General features: G+C 58.6%; 1 protein-coding gene across 1 annotated transcript; it reads right to left on the bottom strand.

Moving 5' to 3' along the window:
• Positions 1 to 2573: 2573 nt before the first annotated feature.
• On the bottom strand, positions 2574 to 20530 carry B3GNT3 (UDP-GlcNAc:betaGal beta-1,3-N-acetylglucosaminyltransferase 3). Its single transcript, XM_077805396.1, has 2 exons — positions 20461 to 20530; positions 2574 to 3737 (listed from the first exon to the last, which is right to left on the bottom strand). Exon 2 carries the CDS (start codon positions 3729 to 3731, stop codon positions 2574 to 2576), a length of 1158 nt encoding a protein of 385 aa, XP_077661522.1. The 5' UTR covers positions 3732 to 3737; positions 20461 to 20530.
• Positions 20531 to 23525: the final 2995 nt, after the last annotated feature.

Here is a 23525-nt window from a genome sequence, read left to right as displayed (position 1 = left end):
GAGCAAAGAAAACCACCCACCCCACTGGGAAGCTTCAGTTTTCACTGGGTTAAGACCCCACCGGGCAGGGGCAGAAGTCACAGTCGGGAGGGGACGGGAGCAGGGACCCACACGCTTTGCACTACGGGTCAGCCAAGCCCCCGCAATGTGTATGAAGGCCAAACGGCAGAGGGAACAGAATGAGCCACATGCTGCACCAGCCCAGGACACGGCTGATTGAACCAGCTTCCTGCAGCCGCTGGTGAGGAACTAGACTTGGCTGGAGCAGGAGGGAGCCGGAAGCCCACGACTCAACGCTTTGCAGACCTGAGGCCACAGCATCGCACCTCAGAGCTAGCAAACCCTCGCCCCCGCCGTCAGGGAGGGTCAGCCCTTTGCACCCCCAGGTCTGTGAGCTGGTGGCTTCACCTCCTACCTCGGGGTTGCAGGGTCCGGAGAGATTCCACGAACAGCACCTGGGAGGGGGTAGCAAGAAAATTCTGCCACAATCAGGGGGGAGAGATGGTCCCTTGCCAGAACATGTGCTGAAAATAGAACCAGATCTTCAGTTTCCTGCGACTTCTGCTTTCTTTGGGTTTTTGTATTGCAGGCCGGGAAGGGGATGGACGTGTTATCTCAGCAGCAGATTTAATGTGTGCAGTTCCTGACTCCAGCGCAAGGCTACACAAGAAACTGAACCACAGATGTCCTAGGTTCAGAAGGGAGGGTGCGTTGTAAAGCAAGGGGGAGCTGGGGAGAGGAACAGCTGAAGAGCTAGTTTCAAACATAAAACAAACAAACCAAGGCCAGTGTCCTAGGAAACTTTGGGCTTGTTATCTCCTCAAGAACAATGAGCTGATAAAAGGGCTCGGTGGTGCACACTTGTACCTGTCTTGATTGAGCAACAGACATTGCCGGTGGGTCGAGTTTAACAGCAATTCAGATCTCAGGTTTGCCCTCCGCTTGGGCAGAGCGGGGCAGGGTCGTATGTTGGGCTTCTGCCGCGGCCCCATGCCTGTCTGGCCGTGCCAAGCCACAGGCCTGAATTCAAAGGGCCCAGGGCAGTTAGTAAGTATCAGGCGTGTTCTGCAAGGGGCTCGGGAATGTGCCTCAGGCCTGATCTTCAGGGACAGGGCAGCTCTTTGGAAAATCACCCCTTGGTGCCATGCAGGACTGTGCCCCTGGGAGGAGTGGGGGGGCGGTATCGGGGGGCTATTAGTACAGTCAGGACACAGCTGAGCCAGAGAGGCCCCCGTTTGCTCCTCCCCTGCCAGCAGAGATGCAGTTTTATACCCGGAGTCTCCCGCGCTGACTCGGGGCGAGATGGTGTAGCCTGAAGCCCGCTGGGCACGGCCGGTCTCCTGGCGCGTCTCAGTGCGGGGACACCGTCTCACTGGCAGGGCCAAGCCCCCAGGCCAGGCCAATATTTGTCCTGCAACAAGTTCTCACTGGAACATCTGCACAGACAGGTGCTGGGAGAGAGGAGCCCTCCTGAGGTTTTCTACAGCTTCCCCGGAGCTACCCAGAGGGCCAACGCCACAATCCTTCAATCTGGTTCATCTCCTCCTTCACCCCTTGCCAGCCTAGTTCATAGGGCAAACGGACTCACAGGAGCAGGCACTGCTTCTCTCAGCTGTTTTGAGCGGCTGGAAGCACCAGCCCTGCCAGTCAATATATCCAACAACCAGACCGTTAGCAGCAAGGGACTGGCCAGAGCGGAGGCCAGAGATCCCCTGTGGGCCCAGCTGAGAACACGAGACTCATCCCCCTAGTACTCTCTGCTGCATCATAGCCCCAGAGCTAGGCACGACTCCATTGACATTACGGGACCACAGCTAGTTACGCCGGGGCAGATCTGGCCCCAGAGCTCTGGGGCGGGGAATGCATATGATGCCTATCTCCTGCTCTTAGCGCCCCCAGTAAAACAGGGGCTGGGGCTGGGACCCAAGCCAAGCTCATCACACCAGAGACCCTACCCATTTCCTGCAGCGTTTGGACCTTTGGCCCCAGAGATGCAGCGTCTGGGCCGAGATCCGGACATCGGCCAAGCCAGTGACATCCTGCCCCAAGATTTGGGCACCCAGGTGGCAACATGCCCATTAGTCAAGGAGGCAGAAATTCTCCCCTCCACGCCACAGAGACCCCGGTCTGGCGGCCTTCTGGCACTTGCTTTCTTGGAGGTAGCTGCCCCAAGGGCATCGCTGCAAAGGGATCCCTGCATCAGCTCGAAATGCCTATTGCAGCCATGGGGAAGGGAGGGGAAAAGCCCCTGACATCCCAGGAACGGCCAACGGGCCAAACCAGTTGGGACAGGACCCAGAAGCCAGTGAGCTGTTCAGCATCTCTGTGCACCCCATGCATACCAGCCAACAGTGTCAGCCGTAAGTCCTGCTGAGGCGCATTCCTGGAAGTCCCGTCCCCTGGAGCCGGGACTTCCTGGAATAGGCATCAAGAGCAAGAGGTGACGGGTCTGGAGCATTCGGGGCACAGCAGCAAAGAACTAGACAGGCGGATCACCCGCTGATGCCCTAGCACCTTCAACCTCGCATTACATCCCTCCTGGTTGCCCCCTCCCCTCGGATTCCAGGATCCGCTCAGACGCCCTGATAGACCTGCAGCTTCTTCCCGCAGGGCAGGTCCGGCTCGTGAATGGCCCGCCACATCACCAGCATCTCGTAGGGCACGAAGCGGTGCACCAGCAGCAGCTCCTTGTAGTAGCAGGGATCAAAAGACTCCAGCTTGGCAGAGGGCACCCTGACGCCCACGGTCCGGATGCCCATGTGGGAGGCTGGGGCCAGCCCAGCTTTCTGCAGGCACATGCCCAGGTAGACGTCGTCTATGGGGAAGAGCTCGATGCCCAGCGACTCCTTGTAGATGGTGCGGGCGGTGAAGCCGGACATGAGCAACCCGCCACCCCCGCAGTAGGGCGGGTAGGAATTGAGGGTGGTGATCTGCTCAGGCACGTAGTACTTGCTCCACTTCTCGCGGATGGGCCCCACGTCGACGATGAGCTGCCCCACGTAGAGGTGCTTGTCGCCATCGTTGGCGTCCCCCATGTCCAGCAGGTAGCGCACCAGGTTGTCCGTGTTGGCGAAGACGTCGTCGTCCCCGTTGAAGAGGAAGCGGGCGCCGGGGCAGCGGGCCTCCAGCCAGCCATGGAACAGCACCTGCTTGAGGGTCAGGTTGAAGAAGCTGTCGCGGAACGCCCACTGCAGGACGTCCCCGTGCTCCACCGCCTCCAGCCACAGCAGCCGGTTCAGCTTCCAAGCCTCCCGCGTGTCCCCCGCCTCCCCGGAGAGGAAGACCCTGCGGATGCGGACCCCTTGGTACATCCTCTCTGCTCCCCAGGTCTTGCGGATGATCTCCCGCCGCTCATAGTTCCCAGGGGAGGACTTGATGGCTAGGAGGAGGAAGACCCCCTGGGAGCCCTCAGCCCCCCCGCACTTGTCAGGGGCATCCAGCAGTTGGGGGAACTCCTTGCAGTGCTTGTAGCGAAGGAAGTCCTGGATGTGGCCGGGCAGGCTGGCGAAGCCGGAGATGTTGGCCACCGAGGCATTCTCCTTGCACTCGGAGACATGACATGGGATTGTGGGGATGCCGGGCATGGGGGTGGAGGGGCTGGTACTGCTGACTCTCGTGGCAGCCATCATCACCCGCTCGTCCTTGTTGGTGTCGAGAAGGAAGAGGAGGCAGAGGATCCCCACCGCAGTCAGGACGAGGACCTCAAGCTTGCAGCCCCGGCGGGACAGCATCTTCCCCTGCAAGAGAGAGAGAGGCGAGAGCTGAGAACCCACACACGGCTGCACCTCCAACCATGCATCTCCATCCCTGCTCTGCTGGGGGTGCAAGCACCTCCTCCTCTGCAGCTCCTGCTGCCCAAGCCGGCTGGCTTGCATCCCCTGGGCTCTTCTGTCCATTCATCTCCCCTTAGTTAGAGCCTGGCCCCAAAGCTCAACTCCAAAAGCCATTTTTAGGCATCTGATCTGAAGCACCCGGATTTTCAGAGGTGCCAAGTGACCTTCGTCGCTGACGGAAAGCCTGGCTGCTAAAGCCATCTTGGACTCCTGCCGGTAGGCAGCCAGCCTGGCATCCCCACCCGCTTCTCAGCAATAGCCCCTGACTGGTACTTCTCCACAGCTTATTCGAGGGGTGGATGGGCAGGTTGAGAAAAAGGTGACTGCATCAGTTCGGGGCATTTCTCCGTTCCCACTGCCTCCACCAATCGGTTTAGGAGACTCTCTCACAATACGTGCCGGGAATTAGACATCGCTCCATTGCTGCAGGGATTTGGAAATCAGATTCCCAACACACCTGGGGAAAAACGTCCTGCACACCCTGGATGTCATGACTGATGCTGTGCTGCCCACCAGGGTGCCATGCAGAACATCACAGCAACGCTAGGGGCAGAAGTCAGCACCTCCTCCCACCTAAACCAAGGGAGAAGCTCCATGAAGCAGTATAGGCCCTATGACACACAGTCTAGAAGTTCCAGTTCCACCCAATAGAAGGAAGCAGTGTGCACACACACTTTAGACTCCGCCCTCCATTCATACTGTAAGCACAGACGCACACCACAGGGGGATGCAAGATGTCCCTCCCAGCCCGGTTACTGCTCGGCGTTGGCATGAGAACCTTGCACTCTAGAGCCCCAGGATCCTTTGCTTCCTAGACCGGATGGGGCCGTGGCAGCAGCTTGCCCCTCAGCACCCAACAGACCCTCAGGATCAGCCAGGAAGGCCAACGAGCTCAATGGAGAGACTCGCACTGGCGCTTCGGATCAGGCCCCCTTGCGTCTTCCCGCACTGCAACTGGGGGGAGCCCTGGAGAAGCAAGGTGCCCCCCAAGGACAGCAGCTTTATCAATGAGCTACCTGGTGGGTTGAGGCAGGCTCAGCTTCACATAGCTCGGGTCCAGAGGAGGCCTATCTGGGGCTCCAGTCGCTTTGGGACACCAGCTCCAGAGCCTGCGAAAGCCAGCAATTCATCCCTTCTCCCATCCCTGCGGCTGAGAAGACCGGTGATGATGCTGCTGCTTCTCCCACGGGGACGCCACCTGTCGCAGTCACCAACCCTCGCCAGCATAGGAGGATTCGTGAGTCTACACAGAGCAAAACTGGCTCTGCCCGCCCATTTCTGACTGAAAACGGGGAGGAGGAGGAAGCGGGATCAGAGAATCTCATTTCTCCTGCATCCAACAGAGGCCCGGTGCCGCTTTAAGGGATGACCAAGACATTCAGGGGAGAGCTCTCCAGGGATTTAAAACAAAAAAAACTTGATCAGCAACAGTCCAAGCTCATCTCGATTTTGTTCAAGGTTTGCTGCAGCAAATGCCAACCACAGCCAATGCCTCTTGGGAGGGTGCTTTGGGCAACGCAGCTTCTGGCATGTCCCTTATCAGCCTGGGCCAGAGCCCAGCTTGCATTGCATTGAAAGGAGATTTTAAAATAGCACCATTGGCCGCCTTTCTTGTGTGTGGTTTCGCACCTTGTAAGTCTCCTCCCCAAACACTCCCTACTCCACACACACACACACACACACACACACACACAGCCTGTTGTACATGTAGACCTTTTCCTTGCTGAATCAGCTTCCTTCTTCTCCCACCATCAGACACCCAATCACAGCAGCCATGCTCACCACGCCCAAATTGTCTCACAATGGAGAGGGGTGGGGGGGTGCTGCAGAGCACCATTTAAAGTGGGGCATAGATTTGCCCCATCCCCACCTCATCTGACCCTCTTCTTCTCCTGTCAGGTGCCCCACCTCTCGCACCAGCAGCCTTATCCCCCATGGCCCAGAAGCCCCTGCACCCACCCCCTTCCTGGAGTCTCAGTCCTTGCGGGACTCATTCTGCTGTCCCTCCCTGCCCCTTCCTCACCTTACCCCTCGGGTGACAGGTCCGCCCACTTCCCGGCTGGCTCCGGAACTGAGAGGAGCTGCTCCGGTTTTGGCAGCTGGCAGGCGAGGACCCGGCCCACTGTGCTGGCAGAGTGGGACCTGGGTGCACGCCCCCGGCTGTAATGTGTGCAGTGGCTACTCGCCCAATCTCTGTGCTCGCAGCTGCATGGGCACATGGCAAAAAAAAAAAAACAACTCACCAGCAAACAAGGCTGGCAAGAGAGTACAAAAACCAGCCGGGCCAGTCCAAAACCGGCCCCACTAGTCCAAAACCAGCTGGGTGGCTACCCTATCTCATGGACACACTTAACAGTGGTCAGGCCATGGGCCGGGTGCCCCACCCCGGCTCCATGCCCTATGGTCACACACAGACACTCGCATGCTAGCCTCAGGCCACCCTCATCTGCCCCCCCCCCAAAAGCCTACTGACAAAGAAGGCAGCCCTACAATTAAGAGGCTGAACGAGGAGCCAGGAGCTTGGGGTTTCATTCACTGGGTAGGTCGCTGCAGCGCTCTGGGGCTTTGCCGTCACTACAGAAAGGTGCATTTTTTAACCAAGGGATAAATTGACTCACTCAGCCACATCGCTGCAAAACCACAGCGCAGACAGGGTGTTTGGCATCACTGCGAGGTGGGGGACGATGAAGGGAGCCAGCCTCACGCTCTTAAGCTGCTTGCACCACAAGAACCCTGTCTCTAGCAGCATTTCCCAGGGACAGAACTACCCCTGCTTGCTCCCTCGCCGTGAACTTTGGGGTCAGCGATGACAAAGCCTGCGTCTTAGTTCCCCACGGGTAAAACGGGGTAATCATCCTTCCTTGGTCTGCCTGATCTCCTTGGACTGCAGCTTCTGCCTCTGGCCCCCTATCAGGGTGAAAGCATGCACTCATTTAAAGAGCAGTCCCTAGCTAGCCCCAGATAGAGCTCTGGCATGCACATGCCCCCTCACAGAAACACCAGAGACAGCGTGGTCTAATGGGGCAAGCAGCAGGCTGGGAGCCTGGCGTTCTAATCCCACTTCACCGTGCAGCCTCAGCAAAAAAATAATAAACCCACCCGCTTTGGGGCTCAGCTAGCTTGGTAACCCCCGACTCCCTGGGAGTTTGCAAGGATTAGTCCATGTTAGCAGAGCTTGCTGAAACCCAGCAAAGGAGCCCTGAATAGCAGATTGTGGACATTGGCAGAGCATCTAAAGAAAACCAGAAATCAGATCTGCAGTAAGCTGCATTGCTAATGTATTTGCCACCAGTGGATCTAAATGCATGGTACAGACTTAACAAATTAACCCTCTCAATGCCACCCACCAGGAAGTAGCTGCTGAGCCCCATGCTACAGCCCTGGGAAAGGATTTGCACAAAGGTTACGGTCAGTAGCAGAGCCAGGAACAGAACCCAGGAGTCCTGACCGCTGGCCCCCCCGGCCCAGGTATCACACTTCCTCCCAGCACCAGAAACAGAACCCAGAAGCGGAACGAAGTGAACTGACGTCAGTTCGGGGGGGGGGGGGGAGGGGGGAGAGGAGGACAAACTTAAAAAGAAGAAAAGAAAAAATTGTTTCCGTTTGAACCTGGAATTTCTCCAATTTTTTCCTCACAAATGTTTAAGTCAAATGAAACATTTTGTTTGTTACAAAATAATTCGGGGGGGGGGGGAAATGTTTTTTCCCCTTTTTTTATTTCAATTCGCTACCTGTCTAAATGACACACCATCGCCAAACAAAACCCTGAGAGGTTTCATTTCAAAATGGATGAAAGAGTTTTGACTTCTTGAGAAAACGATGGGATTTTTTTTAGCTGAAACTATTCACTGAATTCGACCCAAATTCGCAAAGAGTTTTAGTGCCCTGGAAAAAAAAAATAAAATGCATTTTTGGTGCATTTATTGTTCATTGAAAAAGCTTTCCCTGGCTCGACCCAGAAGTTCCAAACCGTTTAGGGAAATGGTGAAAATATTTGGGGGTTCTCCTCCCCACATCCCTCAACATTCTCGCATTCCTCTTCTCTTCCCCCCAACAAAAATGTGGAAATATAAAGTCAGTTTTCAAAAAACAAGATTTTGTATTTTCCTGGGTTGCTGTTTTCTTTAAAACACTAAAAGAAAATCTCCAAATTAAAACATTTTTTCAAACACACAAAAGAAAAAGGAAAATCCCCCCCCCCCCAAAGGGTGTTTTTCCTCTCTCATTTTCATGGCTACACCATGGTGGTCTTCTGGCCCAACTGCTCCCCTGCATGCAGACTGCAGCTCAGTCCCAGCTACCGGGGCTCTGCCTGCCCGCGGGAGCCGCTTCTCCCAAGCGTTGGCAGCCCCAGTGGCTTCCTGGCAGCTAGGTCTTGTCCCCTCTTCCCCTGAGCTCTGGCCACCGGCAGGGCTGCAGGCCTAGGGGCAGCCCCCCAGAGGCAGCATGGTCAGGTCCCCGGATGCAGTGCACCTGCACACGGTGCTGAAGGACAATGGCTGCCCTTATTCGTTCCAAGGCCTTGTTCCTTGCATGCCCAGGCCTTTATCTCCTCGGCCTCCCAGATGCTGATAAGGCACCTGCATTCCCAGTCCCCACCTGGCCAAGGGGCAGGTTCCTTGAGGCGGCTCCTGCCCAGATGTCACTTTTCCTCCAATCCCCTCCTAGTGGGACAAAGGGTTTCACTGGGTGTGACGATGTGACGCAGCAGGGAGGGGGGAGTGTTGACCTGGGAATGTTCCCTGGGGAGGGGAGACCTGAGAGCCTGTCACCTGAGCCAGGAGGGGGAGGGGGAGGTAACACCTCTACCTGGGAATGTGGACAGAGGCTGCAGCAGGGAACCTGCTGGGTGGGTTTAGTTTCAGTTTGGGGCTGGGTGGAGGAATGCAGGGAACCCCAGGGCTGGGGTCTAAGCTCCCTGCTCCCCCAGAAGGACTTGACTGAGGGGTCCTGGGTGCACCCACAAGCTCTGTTTTGGACTGTGTTCCTGTTGTCCAATAAACCTTTTGTTTTACTGGCTGGCTGAGAGTCTCAGTGAATCCCAGGAAGAGGGGTGCAGGGCCTGGACTTCCCCACACTCCGTGACAACTGGTGGCAGCGGTGGGATGTACTGCACCCCGTGAATGGCGCTTCCTGCAGTAAGTGACTGGGGAGCAATAAAACAAAGGGGGATTGACGGGGACCAGGTGTGCTGAAGATTCAGAAAGAGACAGTTTCAGGGGGCGGTTAACCCCTGGGAGTATGTGACCAGAGAGAAGGACTTTTGCAGTAACAGGGTCCCCCGGGGGATTGCAGCAAGCGGTCCCAGGGGCGGAGGAGTCTGCTGCTCAACCCTGGCAAAGAGGTGGTGACCTCAAGAAGGACTGGCACACTAGGAGTTTTTCTGGAAACCGTGGAAAGCTGCCCGGCCTGCGAGTGGCCAGCAGGGAGATGTACACTAAACGCCCTAAGAGCTACCTGGTGGAGCTGTGCAGGCAGAGGGGGCTGCGCATCGGGAGGTCCACCAAGGAGCAGCTGATTGCCCAGCTGGAGGAGAGGGATCGCTTGGATGACCCAATCCCTGTCCCTGAGGAAAGCCGCCCAGCGGACGCAGCGTGGGCCCTGACCGAGCTGGGAGGGGTCAGACTGCTGCCGAGGACATCCCGAGACCCTTCCTAACGTAGGCCTGGGGGAAGCCAGCGAATACCAAGGGCACCCTGACCCCGGCAGCCAGCAGGGGATCCTCACTGCAGAACTCCCATTCCAGACGCATCCGCTCCAGGGATGGGGAGAGGGAGATGAAAATGAGGGAGCTGGAGGATCATGAAAAACCAACGTCAACATGAGCAGGAGGAGAAGGAGAAACTACGTCAGCATGAACAGGAGGAGAAGGAGCGGGAATGTCAGGAGAAGAAGAAACAAAGACAGCATGAACTGGAGCTGGCCAGGCTGAGGAGCAGTGGGGCCCCGGCTGTGGTGAGTGCGGGGGGGACCCAAGACTGCAAGGAGCTTTGATAAGTGCTTCCTGGCCCAGCGGAAGGAGGGGGAGGACATAGATAGCTTCCTGACAGCCTTCGAAAATGCCTGCGAGCTGCACAGGGTTGACCCTGCAGACAGGCTCCAGTTTCTCACCCCCTTACTGGACCCCAAAGCCATGGAGGTGTACAGCCGAATGACAGGGGTGGAGGCAGTGGACTACGAACTGTTCAAAAAGGCCCTGCTCTGTGAGTTTGGGCCTACCCCCGAGATGTACCGGAAAAGGTTCCAGAGTCAGCATAAAACGCCTGAGGTCACCTACCTACAACTGGTCAACCGGATGCAGGGATATGCCCGCAAGCGGACAGCTGGGGCCCAAGCTAAAGAGGACCTGCTTGACCTAATCGTACTGGAGCATCTGTATGAACAGTGCCCTTCCGACCTGAGGCTGTGGTTGGTGGACAAAAAGCTAGAGAACCCCCAGCACGCAGGGCAGCTGGCCAACAAGTTTGTGAACAGTCGGTCAGGGGGTAGCCGGGAGGAGTCCCAAAAGAACAGGCCCCCCCCCCCCGCTGCAGAGAGAAATTCACCAGAGGACCTCCCAGCGGGGAAATAGGGAGAACCCCCTCCCAAGGGGAATGCCTGGCGTCGGGCCCCTCCGACCCGCTCGAGGGGACCAATGAGACCTGAGCTGCTATCACTGTGGCCAGAGAGGCCACGTACGGACCCAGTGCCCTGGGCTCAGGGACAGACTGAGCAGACCCAACCTACCCAGGGTTAACTGGGTAGGGACCCAGCTGGACGAGGGGCAGACGACCCAGGCAAGGGGGGCTGCCAGTTTACCACCTGCTCAGGAGGGAAGAGTACCCCCAGCCAGCTCCGCCAGAGGGCTGGAGGCTCTGGGCTCAGGGTGCTCGGTTTACAGGGTGGGCGCGGGGCTGTCCCTCCGGAGAGAGTGTCTTGTTCCCCTGGAGGTGGATGGGAGGAAGGTCAATGGATACTGGGATACGGGCGCAAAGGTGACACTGGCCCAGCCCAAGGTGGTGGCCCCAGATGGGGTGGTGCCCAACACCAACCTGACCCTGACGGGGGTGGGCGGAACCCCATTCAAGGTGCTCGTGACAAGGGTACACCTGAAATGGGGGGGCCAAGGAGGGCCCCAAGGATGTGGGGATACACCACCATTTGCCCACTGAGGTTTTGATGGGGGGGACCTAGAGGACTGGCCAAGCAACCCCCAGACCGCCCTGGTTGTGACCCGTAGCCAGAGCTGGCGAGGGGCACTGCACCCTGACCTTGGGGAGGGTACCACACCGGAGGCGCAGGACCCTACCCTAGTGGGGAGGGAGCACCGAGGGGCACGGCTCAGAGAGGCGGAGGCCTCAGACCCGGCCAGTGAGAGGGAGCCGGTCCCCATCCCTGCCCCAGCCGCTGAGTTCCAGGCCGAGTTGAGGAAAGATCCCTCCTTGCTGAAGCTCAGGGACCTGGCTGACCTCAGTGTGGTACGGACCATGAGGACAGGTTGCCAGGAGAGGTTCCTGTGGGAGAAGGGGTTCCTGTACCGAGAATGAGCTCCCCCAGGGGAAGTGGAGTCCTGTGGGATCAGGAGGCAGCTGGTGATCCCCCAGAAGTATCGCCGCAAGCTCCTGTACCTGGCCCATGACATCCCCCTTGCAGGGCACCAGGGAATCCGGCGCACCCGGCAGAGGTCGCTACAGAACTTTTACTGGCCCGGGGTCTTTATCATGGTCCGGCAGTATTGCCGATCCTGTGACCCCTGTCAGAGGGTGGGGAAGGCCCGGGACAAGGGGAAAGCGGCTTTGAGAGCTTTGCCCATCATAGAGGAACCTTTCCAGAAGGTGGCCATGGACATAGTGGGACCTCTCAGCAAGACGACCCGGTCAGGGAAGAAATACATTCTGGTGGTGGTAGATTTTGCCACCCGCTACCCCGAGGCAGTGCCCTTGGCTTCCATTGAGGCAGACACCGTGGCAGATGCGCTCCTGACCATTTTCAGCCGAGTGGGGTTCCCCAAGGAAGTCTTGACAGACCAAGGATCCAACTTCATGTCGGCCCTGCTCCAGTGCTTGTGGGAGAAATGTGGGGTCTGGCACAACTGGGCCTCAGCTTATCACCCCCAGTCCAATGGGCTGGTGGAGAGGTTCAATGGGACGCTGAAGATGATGCTGAAAACCTTTATGAACCAGCACCCGCAGGACTGGGACAAGTACTTACCTCACCTGCTGTTCGCGTACAGGGAGGTGCCCCAGGAGTCTACCGGATTTTCGCCTTTCGAACTGTTATATAGAAGGAGGGTGAGGGGCCCCCTGGACCTGATGAGAGATGAGTGGGAGGGGAAGGCCACTCCCAATGGAGAGTCAGTGGTGGAGTATGTCCTGATCTTCCGAGAAAGACTGGCTGAACTCATGGGCCTGGCCAGGGAGAATCTGGTCAGAGCCCAGAGAAAGCAGAAGGTCTGGTATGACCGCACGGCGCGGGCCCATGCCTACGCCACCGGGGATCAGATGATGGTTCTCACCCCCGTGAGAAAGAACAAACTACAGGCCCTGGGAGGGCCCTTTCAAGGTTGTCAAGCAGCTCACTGAGGTAAACTACGTGGTGGAGCTGTCGAACCGGGCGCACCACCGCCGGGTGTACCATGTGAATATGATGAAGCCATATTATGCCAGGGGGAAATGTGGTGTTGGCCATGTGTGGACAGTGGGAGGAGCAGGGAGATGACCCTTTAGTAGATCTATTCCCTGGGACCAGGGCTGGTTCCCCCCTGGAAACAATTCCCCTCTTGGATCAGCTAACCCCTGCCCAGCAAGCTGAGGTCAGGGGGGTGCTGCATCCCTACCAACAGCTGTTTTCCAACCAGCCTGGATGCACTAATCTGACTCCCCCTTCCGAGTCACAGGGAAAACTGCTCAGGACCTGGAAAGAGAGGTCCGGGACATGCTGGCTTTGGGGGTGATCCAGCCATCTGCCAGCCCTTGGGCCTCGCCGGTGGTGCTGGTCCCCAAAAAGGACGGGTTGGTCCGGTTCTGTGTGGACTATCGGAAGCTCAATGCCATCACTGTATCGGATGCCTACCCCATGCCCAGGCCTGACGAGCTCCTAGACAAGCTGGGAGAAGTTCGGTACCTTACTACCATGGATCTTACAAAGGGCTACTGGCAAGTGCCGCTGGATGCAGATACCCGGCTGAAATCGGCCTTTATCACCCCTCTGGGGCTCTACGAGTTCCTGACCCTGCCTTTCGGCCTCAAGGAAGCGCCGGCCACCTTCCAGCGCCTGGTGGACCAGCTACTGAGGGGGATGGAGAGTTTTGCCATGGCGTATATTGATGACATCTGTGTCTTTAGCCAGACCTGGGAGGACCACGTGTCCCAGGTTAGACAAGTGCTGGGCCGACTCCAGGGAGCTGGGCTGACTGTAAAAGCGGAGAAGTGCAAGGTGGGGATGGCTGAAGTATCTTACCTGGGCCATCGGTGGGGAGCGGCCGCCTAAAGCCGGAACCAGCTAAGGTGGAGGTGATCAGAGACTGGCCCACTCCCCACACCAAAAAGCAGGTCCAGGCCTTTATTGGGATGGCAGGATACTACCGAAGATTTGTGCCCCACTTTAGCGCCATAGCCACCCCCATCACTGAGCTATGCAAGAAGGGGAAGCCAGACAAGGTGGTCTGGACCGAGCAGTGCCAGAAGGCTTTCTGGGTGCTGAAGGAGGCTCTGGTCAGTGGCCCAGTTCTGGCAAACCCAGACTTTGACAAGCCCTTTGTGGTGTTCACCGACGCCTCAGACAGGGGACTGGGGGCGGTGTTAATGCAGGAGGATGAAAAGGGGGAGAGACACCCCATCGCGTACCTGAGCAAGAAGTTGCTACCCCGGGAGCAACACTACGTGGCCATCGAGAAGGAGTGCCTGGCCATGATGTGGGCCCTCAAGAAACTAGAGCCCTATCTCTTCGGGCGACACTTCACCGTGTGCACCGACCACTCTCCCCTGACCGGGCTGCACCAGATGAAAGGAGCCAAGGCCAAGCTCCTGAGGTGGAGCCTGCTCCTGCAGGATTATGACATGGACGTGGTCCACGTGAAGGGAAGTGCCAACCTGATAGCGGATGCGCTGTCCCGGAGAGGGGGCCCCGAACTTCCCCAGGTCACCCCGCTCAGTTCAGTCTCGAAGGGGGGAGAGATGTGACGATGTGACGCAGCAGGGAGGGGGGAGTGTTGACCTGGGAATGTGCCCCGGGGATGGGAGACCTGAGAGCCTGTCACCTGAGCCAGGAGGGGGCGGGGGAGGTAACACCTCTGCCCCTGCTGGGTTTAGTTTCAGTTTGGGGCTGGGTGGAGGAACGCAGGGAACCCCAGGGCTGGGGTCTAAGCTCCCTGCTCCCCCAGAAGGACTTGACTGAGGGGTCCTGGGTGTGCCCACAAGCTCTGTTTTGGACTGTGTTCCTGTTGTCCAATAAACCTTCTGTTTTACTGGCTGGCTGAGAGTCTCAGTGAATCCCAGGAAGAGGGGTGCAGGGCCCGGACTCCCCCACACTCCGTGACACTGGGGTCTAAAGTCTTCTTCCCCCACACTGCACCTGGGAGCAGGGAGGCACCTGAGCAAGTCCCCTCGGGGCGGTTTGTGGGCAGTCTGATCCTCTGCCCACGCTACACTGTCATTGTTGGCAGCCTGTCCAGGCATTCCCTGGAGGTGCCCATAGGGGCACAAGGTCCAGAGCTTCCCAACGTACCGCCTCTATTAGCAGGTGGGTTAGAGCCACTGCCCGGGCTCTCTGTGGTTTGTATTGGCATCACCTTAGCCTACGGTTCAACACTAGGTCACTTTCCCGTCACGCTGCCACGCGCATCACCCCCGTGCAACGGCCACTCCCGGCGCCGATCAGGGAAAAGGGGGGTTCTCTGGTGTCATCCTGAAATAAGCAGAACGACTCAGAAACATGGAAGCTGTCTCGTTTGGGGGTCAGCATTCAGCCCTGCGGCTGCCACTGGCCGCTTTCTGGGACTCTAGGTCTGGGTCCCTCAAACCTCCCAGCCCTGCCCCCTCTGCTGGACGACAGCCCCTGGGATTAGGTTGGGCAGCGTTCGGCCTTTCGCATTCTGACGGAGACGAGCAACGTTCATGTTTAAGCTTTTTTAAAAAAATCATCAATTGAAATTTTCACATTTGTGAGAAACTCCTGGCGGCTCGGACAATTATCTACTGTTGAGATTCAAAAAGTTCCGGCTTCACAGCCATCAAAACACAAATTGTCAACGTCACATGTCAAGATACCCAAAGGGAGCCGCCTTACTGCCAACTCTACCTTCTCAAGCAGCCCTGTTCTCACTTTGCTGCTCCATTAACCTCAGTCATCATCATCTGCGGAAACAGTTCGCTGGTTTGGGGGTCTGGTAAAATTGACATTTGCTGATCACCATGGAAGGAGTGGCCCCAGGAAGGCACCCCGTGGAGATGTAGCCTGGCCACAAATCAATCTTTTCCCATCAAACACGCTGATTTTTCAATGGGAAAATATTTCAGTTGATTTTCCCCCCAGTAGCCCCCTGTATCTGGAGCCCTGCTTTATCTGGAGTCAGTGCCTGTAATTCATCCTCGGGGTCTCCTCTCGGGCAGAGTTAAGGCTCTGTGTTCACCGTCACTCATGCTCGGCCTTTCCTGGTTTCCCTGTGTTTGAATTTTAACCATTAAACTCTCTCTGTCTGCAGAGGTGCAAATTGCAGAGGGCAGCAGCCTTGGCTCTGCATTAACTAGTCTTTGTGGGGGTTCATGGGTGCTCTAAGCTGGGCCTAGGGCCCCAACTCTTGGAGCCACAGGATGACACCAGATTCTCAGCGTCCAAAAACAGAAAACATTTCTAGCCCACAAGGTTCCCATAGAAGCTCCAAACACAACCTGTGGAGCAAGGCTCGCAGAGGGTCCCAGACAATCACTCCGAGAGCGGGGCAGCCGCCCTGAGCGTAACCGACACAGTGATGGCTGCCTGAATCCGCCGAGAGCCGGAAACAATTGCTCCTCGTGGCTGGGGGCGGGGGGGCGACTGCCCCATACATCTCAAAGAACTATTAACTCCAAAACCAACTGCTTCCTGCGATCCCCCCCCCCCCCCACACACACACACACAGCTAATCCTGGGAGGAGAGGGGCATTGACGCCCCCTCCCCCTATCACTGTCACTCAAAGTGGGGAGCAGGGCCGGGGCACGGGGAGAGGCCAACGGCACAGGAGCAGAGCGGCGGGAGAGCCCTCGGGCTGCAGCATCCCTAGGGCCTTGCCTTCACCTCGCCACACCCCGACCCGCTCACCGTATTAAACCACGTTCCTCACAGGGGGGTAACGACGCGTGCCGGCTCCAAGGGTGCCAACTCAGACGGGCGGAGTCACCCAGCCATCGAGAGCAGCATCTCAACACAGGAGAGACGGCGCCAGCTGCTTCAGTCACTTTGGGGGCGCGCCGAGCAGCAGAAAGGGGCCACCTCCCCCACGTAGCTATGGTGATGCCAGCCTGGCAAATCCCCCTGCGCCACTCGAGTCTCCACGACTCGCTGGCAGCATCTGGAGCCCTGATCGGTGTATTTATTCTCCAGAGGCACGCCACGCACCTGTCCAATCAGCCGAGCCCCAAGCCAGAGCTGCAAGCAAGCATCTCCCAGGGTGTTTGCTTAGCTCCAGCTAAACTTTCCTTCAGCAAGCTGGCCCCGTGACAGGCAGAGCCTGGCTGTTACTTCACAAGGGACCTTCCTGAGGCCAAGGAGTACCAAGTGCCTCTTGCCAGGCGTCACATGCCCCTTGCCAGCTGCCACGTGCCCCCACAGGAGTGCACATCCCTGGCAGAACCTCAGCCCCTGTGCAGGATCGGGCCCTAAGCAACTTGCACCACCCCTGCTCTGGGCTGCAAGGAGCGCCCTGCCCTGGCGCACGCCAACCAGAGCAGCCCTGAGAACGCTCCTAGGTTGCATCCCTGCATCATTGGCCCCCAGGGGGCTTTGCAGGGGCGAAGACTTGCCAGGCCTGCACTGCCCACCCCAAAACCCACGCCGGACCTGGCAGCACAGACTCTGCTCCTGGTGGAGAGGGTCCCCCAGCTGGGCCTGGCGCCCATTTGCACCAGCCTAGCTGGTCCCCGCTCACGGCTAGTATCCCCCCCGCCCCCCTCCCCAGCATGAGCCACAAAGCCCCTCCCCTCCAATTCCTGGGACAACTCATGCCAGAAGCTCTGGTCGGGGATGGCTCAGCCTCAGGGACCCCCTGGGCAGATGGAAGCCAGCAGCGAGGCAGAGAAGCCTGGCGTGAGGGGTCAGGCAGCGGGAGCGGCAAGATCAAGGGAGACTTTGAAGAGGGTGGAAGCAAGGAAACGCCCATCCCCCAAATCTCCCCTCGCCCAGGGGCTGGGCTGCTTTGCAACCCAGCGCCTTGGCACTGCTGCACTCCCTCCTCTCAGCAGCCTCCGCACCCACTGGAGCAGCAAGATGCAAAGCAGCCGGTTCACTTAGATCACAAGGAACGTGCTCGTTTGACAGCTAGAGCCCCACCGGGCAGAGGGCTCGCCCGGCACACGATGCAGCCACCTCTTGGGTGGGTCACGGCGCCACCGCTCCGGAGCGAAACAGAGGCCTGCATCCAACCCAGACTGCACCGAGGAAGCGCCGAGGAGGCCTTAGCCAGGGGACAGCCCCGCCCTTTGCAGAATGGGGCTGTGGGGGAGTTAATCCCGCGTTTTAAATGTCAGCCAACAGCCTGGTTACACCTGGATGCTGCAGAAGGGAGACAGCACCTTCCTGTGAGGGCTCCTGTCCCCGCCCTTACCCCGCCCCGCCCAGCGTCGGGGAGCAGCCGGCTCAGCAGGCACCCCTCTGCTGACTCCAGGGCCTCATGGGGCACGGGAATTCCCCCTCCCTCCAACCCAAGGCCTGGTCGGCACGGAAGTCGTCACCCCCTGGCAAGGCAACACTGGACCTAAGAGAGCCCCCACCCTGAACCCAACTATTCAGCTTAGCTCCCTAGCACATGGAGAATCTGCCCTGCACCCCCTGGCAGCACAAAGGACAGGAATTGCCCCACGATGCCCCCAGCCCGGGCCCCGAGCAGCCAGCTCTGCAGCAGCACCAAGCTGAGCTGCCCTGGCGTGGAAGCCAAAGGCTGTCAGATCATCGTCCCAGCAGGTGGTTTTGCAGCCACCGAATTGGGGCTGGTGCCGCGCCAGCCTGTTAACGCCAGGCCCAGGTCCCAGGATGTGGGCCTGGCATCGAGGACAGCTGGGAGTCTGCCAGCCTCCTGCTTATCCCAGTCACTGGTGCAGCTAATTCCTGGGTGTCCAACAGGGTAGGTCTGCCTAGAAGTCGCTCCTGCTTCCCTGGCTGAGCCCCCAGAACAAGGTCAGGATCCACCCCGGGGGCTGCCCCCGCCTGAGAGGCTGGGACAGGTCAGCTGGGTCCTGCCCCACTGGGTCCCTTAAAGCCCTTAGCTCTTTAACCCTTTAATACCCAGCCTTGGGGTCAATGGGACGTCCTCCTCTCCTGTCTCCCAGACTGTCCAAGGCTCTAGCCCCGCTCCTGGGGCCGGTCTACACTGCACCTTGCACCATGCTCTGGAGCAGGCCTGAGCTACTTGTCCAAAGCCCATGTCGGCTGCTAGCTCCCGGCCCAGGGCTCAGAGCACACCTCACCCTCCCGAAAGGCCGGGGAAGGGGGCTCCTGCGCGGGGGGAATTGTGGGACATTGGGGACGGGGAAGACAAAGTAAAAAAGATAGAAGAGCAACGGCCGGGGGCTGGGGGTGGGGGGAGGCAGGAGCTATCACCCAGAGACACACGTGAGCGGCATGGAACCGGCACCCTCCTGGTCAGGGAAGATTACACTTCACTTCAGGTGCATGAGGAGCCTCGAGGGAGCAGAGACGAAACAGAAACGGCAGCTGGCATCATCTCAGAAACCAGCTGGGAGTTCAGGAAGCACCCGAGGCAGGGCCAGGGCTGCAGCAAGGAGCTAATGCCACCGCAGGAAACATGCACCGGGGCCAGGAGGGGAGATGCCAGGGCTGGGGAGTTCGGACCCGGGGAACCAAGGGGACGGATCCCCAGCCGGCCACACTCAGTCGAGCTCCACCGAGTCTGACCTGGCCCCATGGAACAGGTAGATACGGGGTGTGGACGAGGTCAGGGAGTTTCTTCCTCATGCCCATTGCTGGCTTTGTGCATCTGTGAGCTCTCCCCTAGCTGAAGGAAGGGGGAACCCTCTGGGACTGGGCTGTGATGGCTCTTCATCGAAAACAGCGAGCGTGGGGCCATTTGTCAAGGGTTGAAAATCTGTAGCCCCGAGGAGACTTTCTGTACCTTTGGCTGGTTTTATTCCTCCCTCCCAGCCAATCATGGTACGCGTTCCCCTCAGCAAGGAGGCAGGGCAGGGACGCAGCCATGAGTAGACCGAAGGGAGGGGGAATTAGGCATTATATTAGAATATACTACCTGCCTCTAAGGTACCCGCTCGCCTCGCAGTCTGTGGTGTCTTTCTCCTCCCAGCGCCCATTACAGAGGGGGAACCGCAGCGCAGCGTGGCTGAGATCACCCAGGCAGTCTGGAGCAGATCAGACTTGAATCCAGGGCTCCCCCGCCCACTGCACTAACCACTGCACCATCCTGCCTCCCTTGCAGCCTGATCTCAGCTCCCTTGGACTGGGAGCAGCTGTGTGGGGAAGCCGCTAGTGCTGGCAGGGACGGGAGAGAAGAGGGCAGCATTCTGCTGCCAGGGCCTGATCATTCAGATCTTCTCCGACAAGGCCTGGCAGATGGGGCCAGGTTTCGAAAACACTGCGGCACTCACTATCCAGATGGGATTTTCAAAGCTACCATTCGGGCCCCTTAGCAGCCAGACTCTGGGGATCCCCCCCGGCGGGCACAGTGCCCTGCTCGGCACGATCTCTGATGCCATCCCAGGCCAGGTCTCTCCCGCCACCAACACAAGCTCATTCCCAGGAGAAGGGAGAGGATCTCCTCCACCCCCACCGAGTCCATAGATCGCCTGGAGGGGACACGGCTATATCTCTGGCCTCTTTGGGGCTGGCACAGCCTGGGTCCCTTCTGCCCCAAGACGCTCCCCCATCCCAGCTCCCTTTTAGCCATTCATGAGAAACAAGAAAAGGAGGACTTGTGGCACCTTAGAGACTAACCAATTTATTTGAGCATACGCTTTCGTGAGCTACAGCTCACTTCATCGGATGCATTGAGTGGAATTTCCACTGAATGCATCCGATGAAGTGAGCTGGAGCTCACGGAAGCTTATGCTCAAATAAATTGGTTAGTCTCTAAGGTGCCACAAGTCCTCCTGTTCTTTTTGCGAATACAGACTAACACGGCTGCTACCCTGAAACCTGTCATGAGAAACAGGAGCTCTGTCATTTGTTGCATACAAAGGAAGAAACCTCCCCAGCTCAGGCAGGAAAACCCAGTGGCCTGTTACTGCCTGGAGCTTGAAGCCAGGAAAAAGGGAGTTGATCTGGAAAGGGAAGAGGGCAGCTGACTGGAACAATAGCAAGGAAACCCTCCTAGTCCCTCCAATTCTGCCCCCCTGCATAGCCCACTCTGCTTCTGCAAGGCCCCCCCAGAGACACAGAGCAAAGCGCAGCCCCCCCATCTCCCCCTACAACAGGGTAGCTACTCACTGCGGGGTGCGGATTCCAACGCCGTGGAGCAGCCCCTCTCACCTGCCGGCTGCCTCCAGCAGGTGACTGGGACCTGGCCACTGCAGGCTAACGAGGCAAGCAGGGTGTTTGCCCCCTCCCACTCAGGAGGAGTTCAGCTGGCAGCTGTGCAGCGGCTGCTCCAGCCAGCTCCCCGGGAAGGGGCTGGGTCAGAAGCCGCTGGCAAAGTGCCACCAAGGCGTGCCTCAGGCGTGCATGCCACCAGGCAGATCCCTGCTCAAGGGGGCTGCTCGGAGCTAACCCTGGGGCCTCAGAGCAGAGTGGGGTCAAACGGGAAGTTCTGCCCTGTGAGGCAGCAGACAGGGCCCCGAGCTAGCGCTCCGAGCTGGGCTTTCTTCCTGCTTCGTGACCACTTCCCCTTGCAATGCCTCAGTTTCCCCTCCCCCCTTTGTTTGGCTGGCCTCCTTAGATTGTAAGCTCTTTGGAGCAGGGACTCAGCATGTATTTGTGCAGTGCCTGGCCCCACCCTGCTCCCTTCTGGGGCTTCTAGGTGCTGGGGTAATACCTCTACATTAGAAGAATCTGGCATTTTGCAAGGAAACACGTAAGCAAATGCCATAGCTTTAGAGCAAGCCGACGCTGCCAAGGGCAGGAACAGCCCAGGTGATAAGTACAAAGAGGTTGCAAAAACGGGCTTGAGCCTGCTCTCCGAACTCAGCAGGCACCTGGCCCCGGCAAGGCTGTAACGTACCTTGCAGACAGGCGAAGGCTGCAGCCAGCTGACACAGAAACCCGCAGCACCAGAGCAAAAAGCAGGGAACGCTACTGCAGGGCCAAGAGGAGCCTCTCCATTAGCTGGCAGCAGTAGTATGACTTTTATCCTTGACAGCAACACAGAAACAACTCTCTTAGGCTATAGCAGTGGGGTCTGCTTGCTATTTTGTTGCCAACACAACTGATAGGAAAGACACTTTGTGAGTCTTCCCCTCCCCGCACAAATTAACCCCCAGAGGAGCCATTCAGCAGGAGGGCTGGGGTTGCCCCACCCCCATAGCCCCTCCCCGGTGTGTCACTGGCTCTTCAGCACCTGCCCCCAATGGAAGAGACCACCCCTTTGCCTGGGGAGTTTGTTCCCACGCCCTTGTGCTCTCGCTGCTTTCCCAGCTCCATGGGAAGTTGATTGGCGATGGCTGGGAGCGGATAACAGTCCCGGCCTCCCGGCGGCAGGAACGCTTGGAGATCCCCAGCCGGGAAGGGCAGGGCTTAGCCTCAGGCATTTCCTTTTACAACAACTGAAGGTTGCTGCTTTGATTCTTTGTGTGGGGGGGGAGCAGCTGAGGCTGGAAACCCAGCTGGAAAGCCCCCTTGAGCTGCCTAATGCTGGACCCCTCACTGGTCCCCTTCACCTCCTCCCACAGAATTTTCTGTAAATGCCAAGGCAGGACAGGCAAATTGGGGGAAGCTGGGGGATCAGGCCCTGCCCCTAGCTCCCCTGTAGGGGGACATGGACACACACATGCACCCGTTCCCCCACTCCCCTGGCTTGGCACGCCTACCTGCACCTCCAGCCGCCTCGACTCAGCAGCAGCCGGAAGGGTGTTTTCAGTAACTCAGGAAATGATCTAGAGTCTGTGCCCAGAGCCCTTTGCCGCATCCCAGCCTAGGGTGGGGGTGGCAGCTTTGTCTGCAGTGGGCTCCTGGGCTGCTGGAGGAGTAACCAGGCCCTGCCCTTCAACCCCCTCCCCAGCAGAGTTAGGAGGTAGGGCCCTGCCCCCAGTCTATGGAATGGGGAAACTGAGGCAGCAAGGGGCAGGGTTTTGCCTGCAGAGGCTCAGCAGGTGGGTGGCAGAGCTGGAAATTGAACCCAGGAGCCCCAGTGGCTTCATCATTGTGCTAGGTGCTGTGCAAATGTTAGTAACCCAGGTCAACGCCCAGGGCCTGCAGCTCGTTGGGGTGGGTGGAGAAGGTGCCAGTGAGGCTGCCATGGCACCCGCAGTCGTTCCGGGCTTGTGCCCCAGCCGCGCACAGCACAGAGGGTGCTGGCGGGCTCAGTACAGACAGCCAGGAGAGGGGCAGGACCTTTAACCCGTCCGCGGCTGCCGGAGGCCCCTGGCAGCACTCGGCCCAGTTGGATGCAGAGGAGGAGGAGGAGGAGGAGGAGGGTGGTGCAATGGTTCGGTTCGGGCACTGCCCTGGGACTGCGAGAGCCGGTTTGAGTTCCCTGCTCTGTCCCTGCTCCCTTGGGCATGTGGGACGGCTGCAGTGCACCAAAAGCCCAGCTTAGCAGGAGCTCTGAGGGCTCGGCCGGGAGCCGTCCAGAGCGTTTGGTCCCGACTCTCCCTCCCTCCAAAACTCCCTTTTCTCCACCCCCTCAGTTGTCCTGGAGCCCATCCCCTTATTCCTCAACTGCTCCTGGACCAAGCCCAGCTGGGAATTCTCCCTCTTGCCCCTGAGTGGCTTTGCCCAGCCAGGCCATGGCCTAAACCCCTGTGATGGGCATACCAGCGTTTGGCTCTTAGGTTACCTGGCATTCACAGACCTCGAGGCTGGGGTGGGGGGTCTGGCACTGTCTGTTTCCCCTGCCACCACCCTGGGATCCTGGATGCAGCACGTGTTGTGGGACAGACCCATCTTCTCCCGCCAACCGCCTCTAGCCCTCCCACCCTGCCCCACAGGCCCCAGGTAACAGCAGGATGGATGACCTACAAAAACACTGATTCTATCCCAGTTTGTGGGGGACCCCAAGGAAGTTAACCCCAGAGCTCCTGGTGGGGGGGGGGCACGGTTGCTTGCAAGCACTGCAGCTACGGGGCTGTCCCTCATGTCTCTTGCACAGGGGCAGGGCTGATCATGGGTTTGATGTGGGCTGGGAGCTGGGGGCAGCATCTCAGCAATGCACAGCAAGCCTGGGGGCTGGGCAGGAGAGATGGCTGGAGCCAGGCAGCGTGTGGGGTGGGGTCCCCCCAGATGTAGGCTGACCAGAGACCCTGCACTTCCGGCCTGTGCTCTATTCAGAGCAGGGCAGGTGGCAAGGACTGGCTTGCGCTGCCAAGCCCCCCAGGATGGAGATTACACAGCCCTGGGCA

Source organism: Eretmochelys imbricata, chromosome 25 (genome assembly GCF_965152235.1).
Source record: "Eretmochelys imbricata isolate rEreImb1 chromosome 25, rEreImb1.hap1, whole genome shotgun sequence".
Lineage (NCBI taxonomy): Eukaryota > Metazoa > Chordata > Testudines > Cheloniidae > Eretmochelys > Eretmochelys imbricata.
Note: the sequence above shows the minus strand (reverse complement) of the source record. Positions and strands in the feature narration are given on the sequence as shown.

Excerpts from the sequence above, each read along its gene's own strand:
- B3GNT3 (XM_077805396.1), bottom strand. The coding sequence starts at position 3,731 with ATGCTGTCCCGCCGGGGCTGCAAGCTTGAGGTCCTCGTCCTGACTGCG.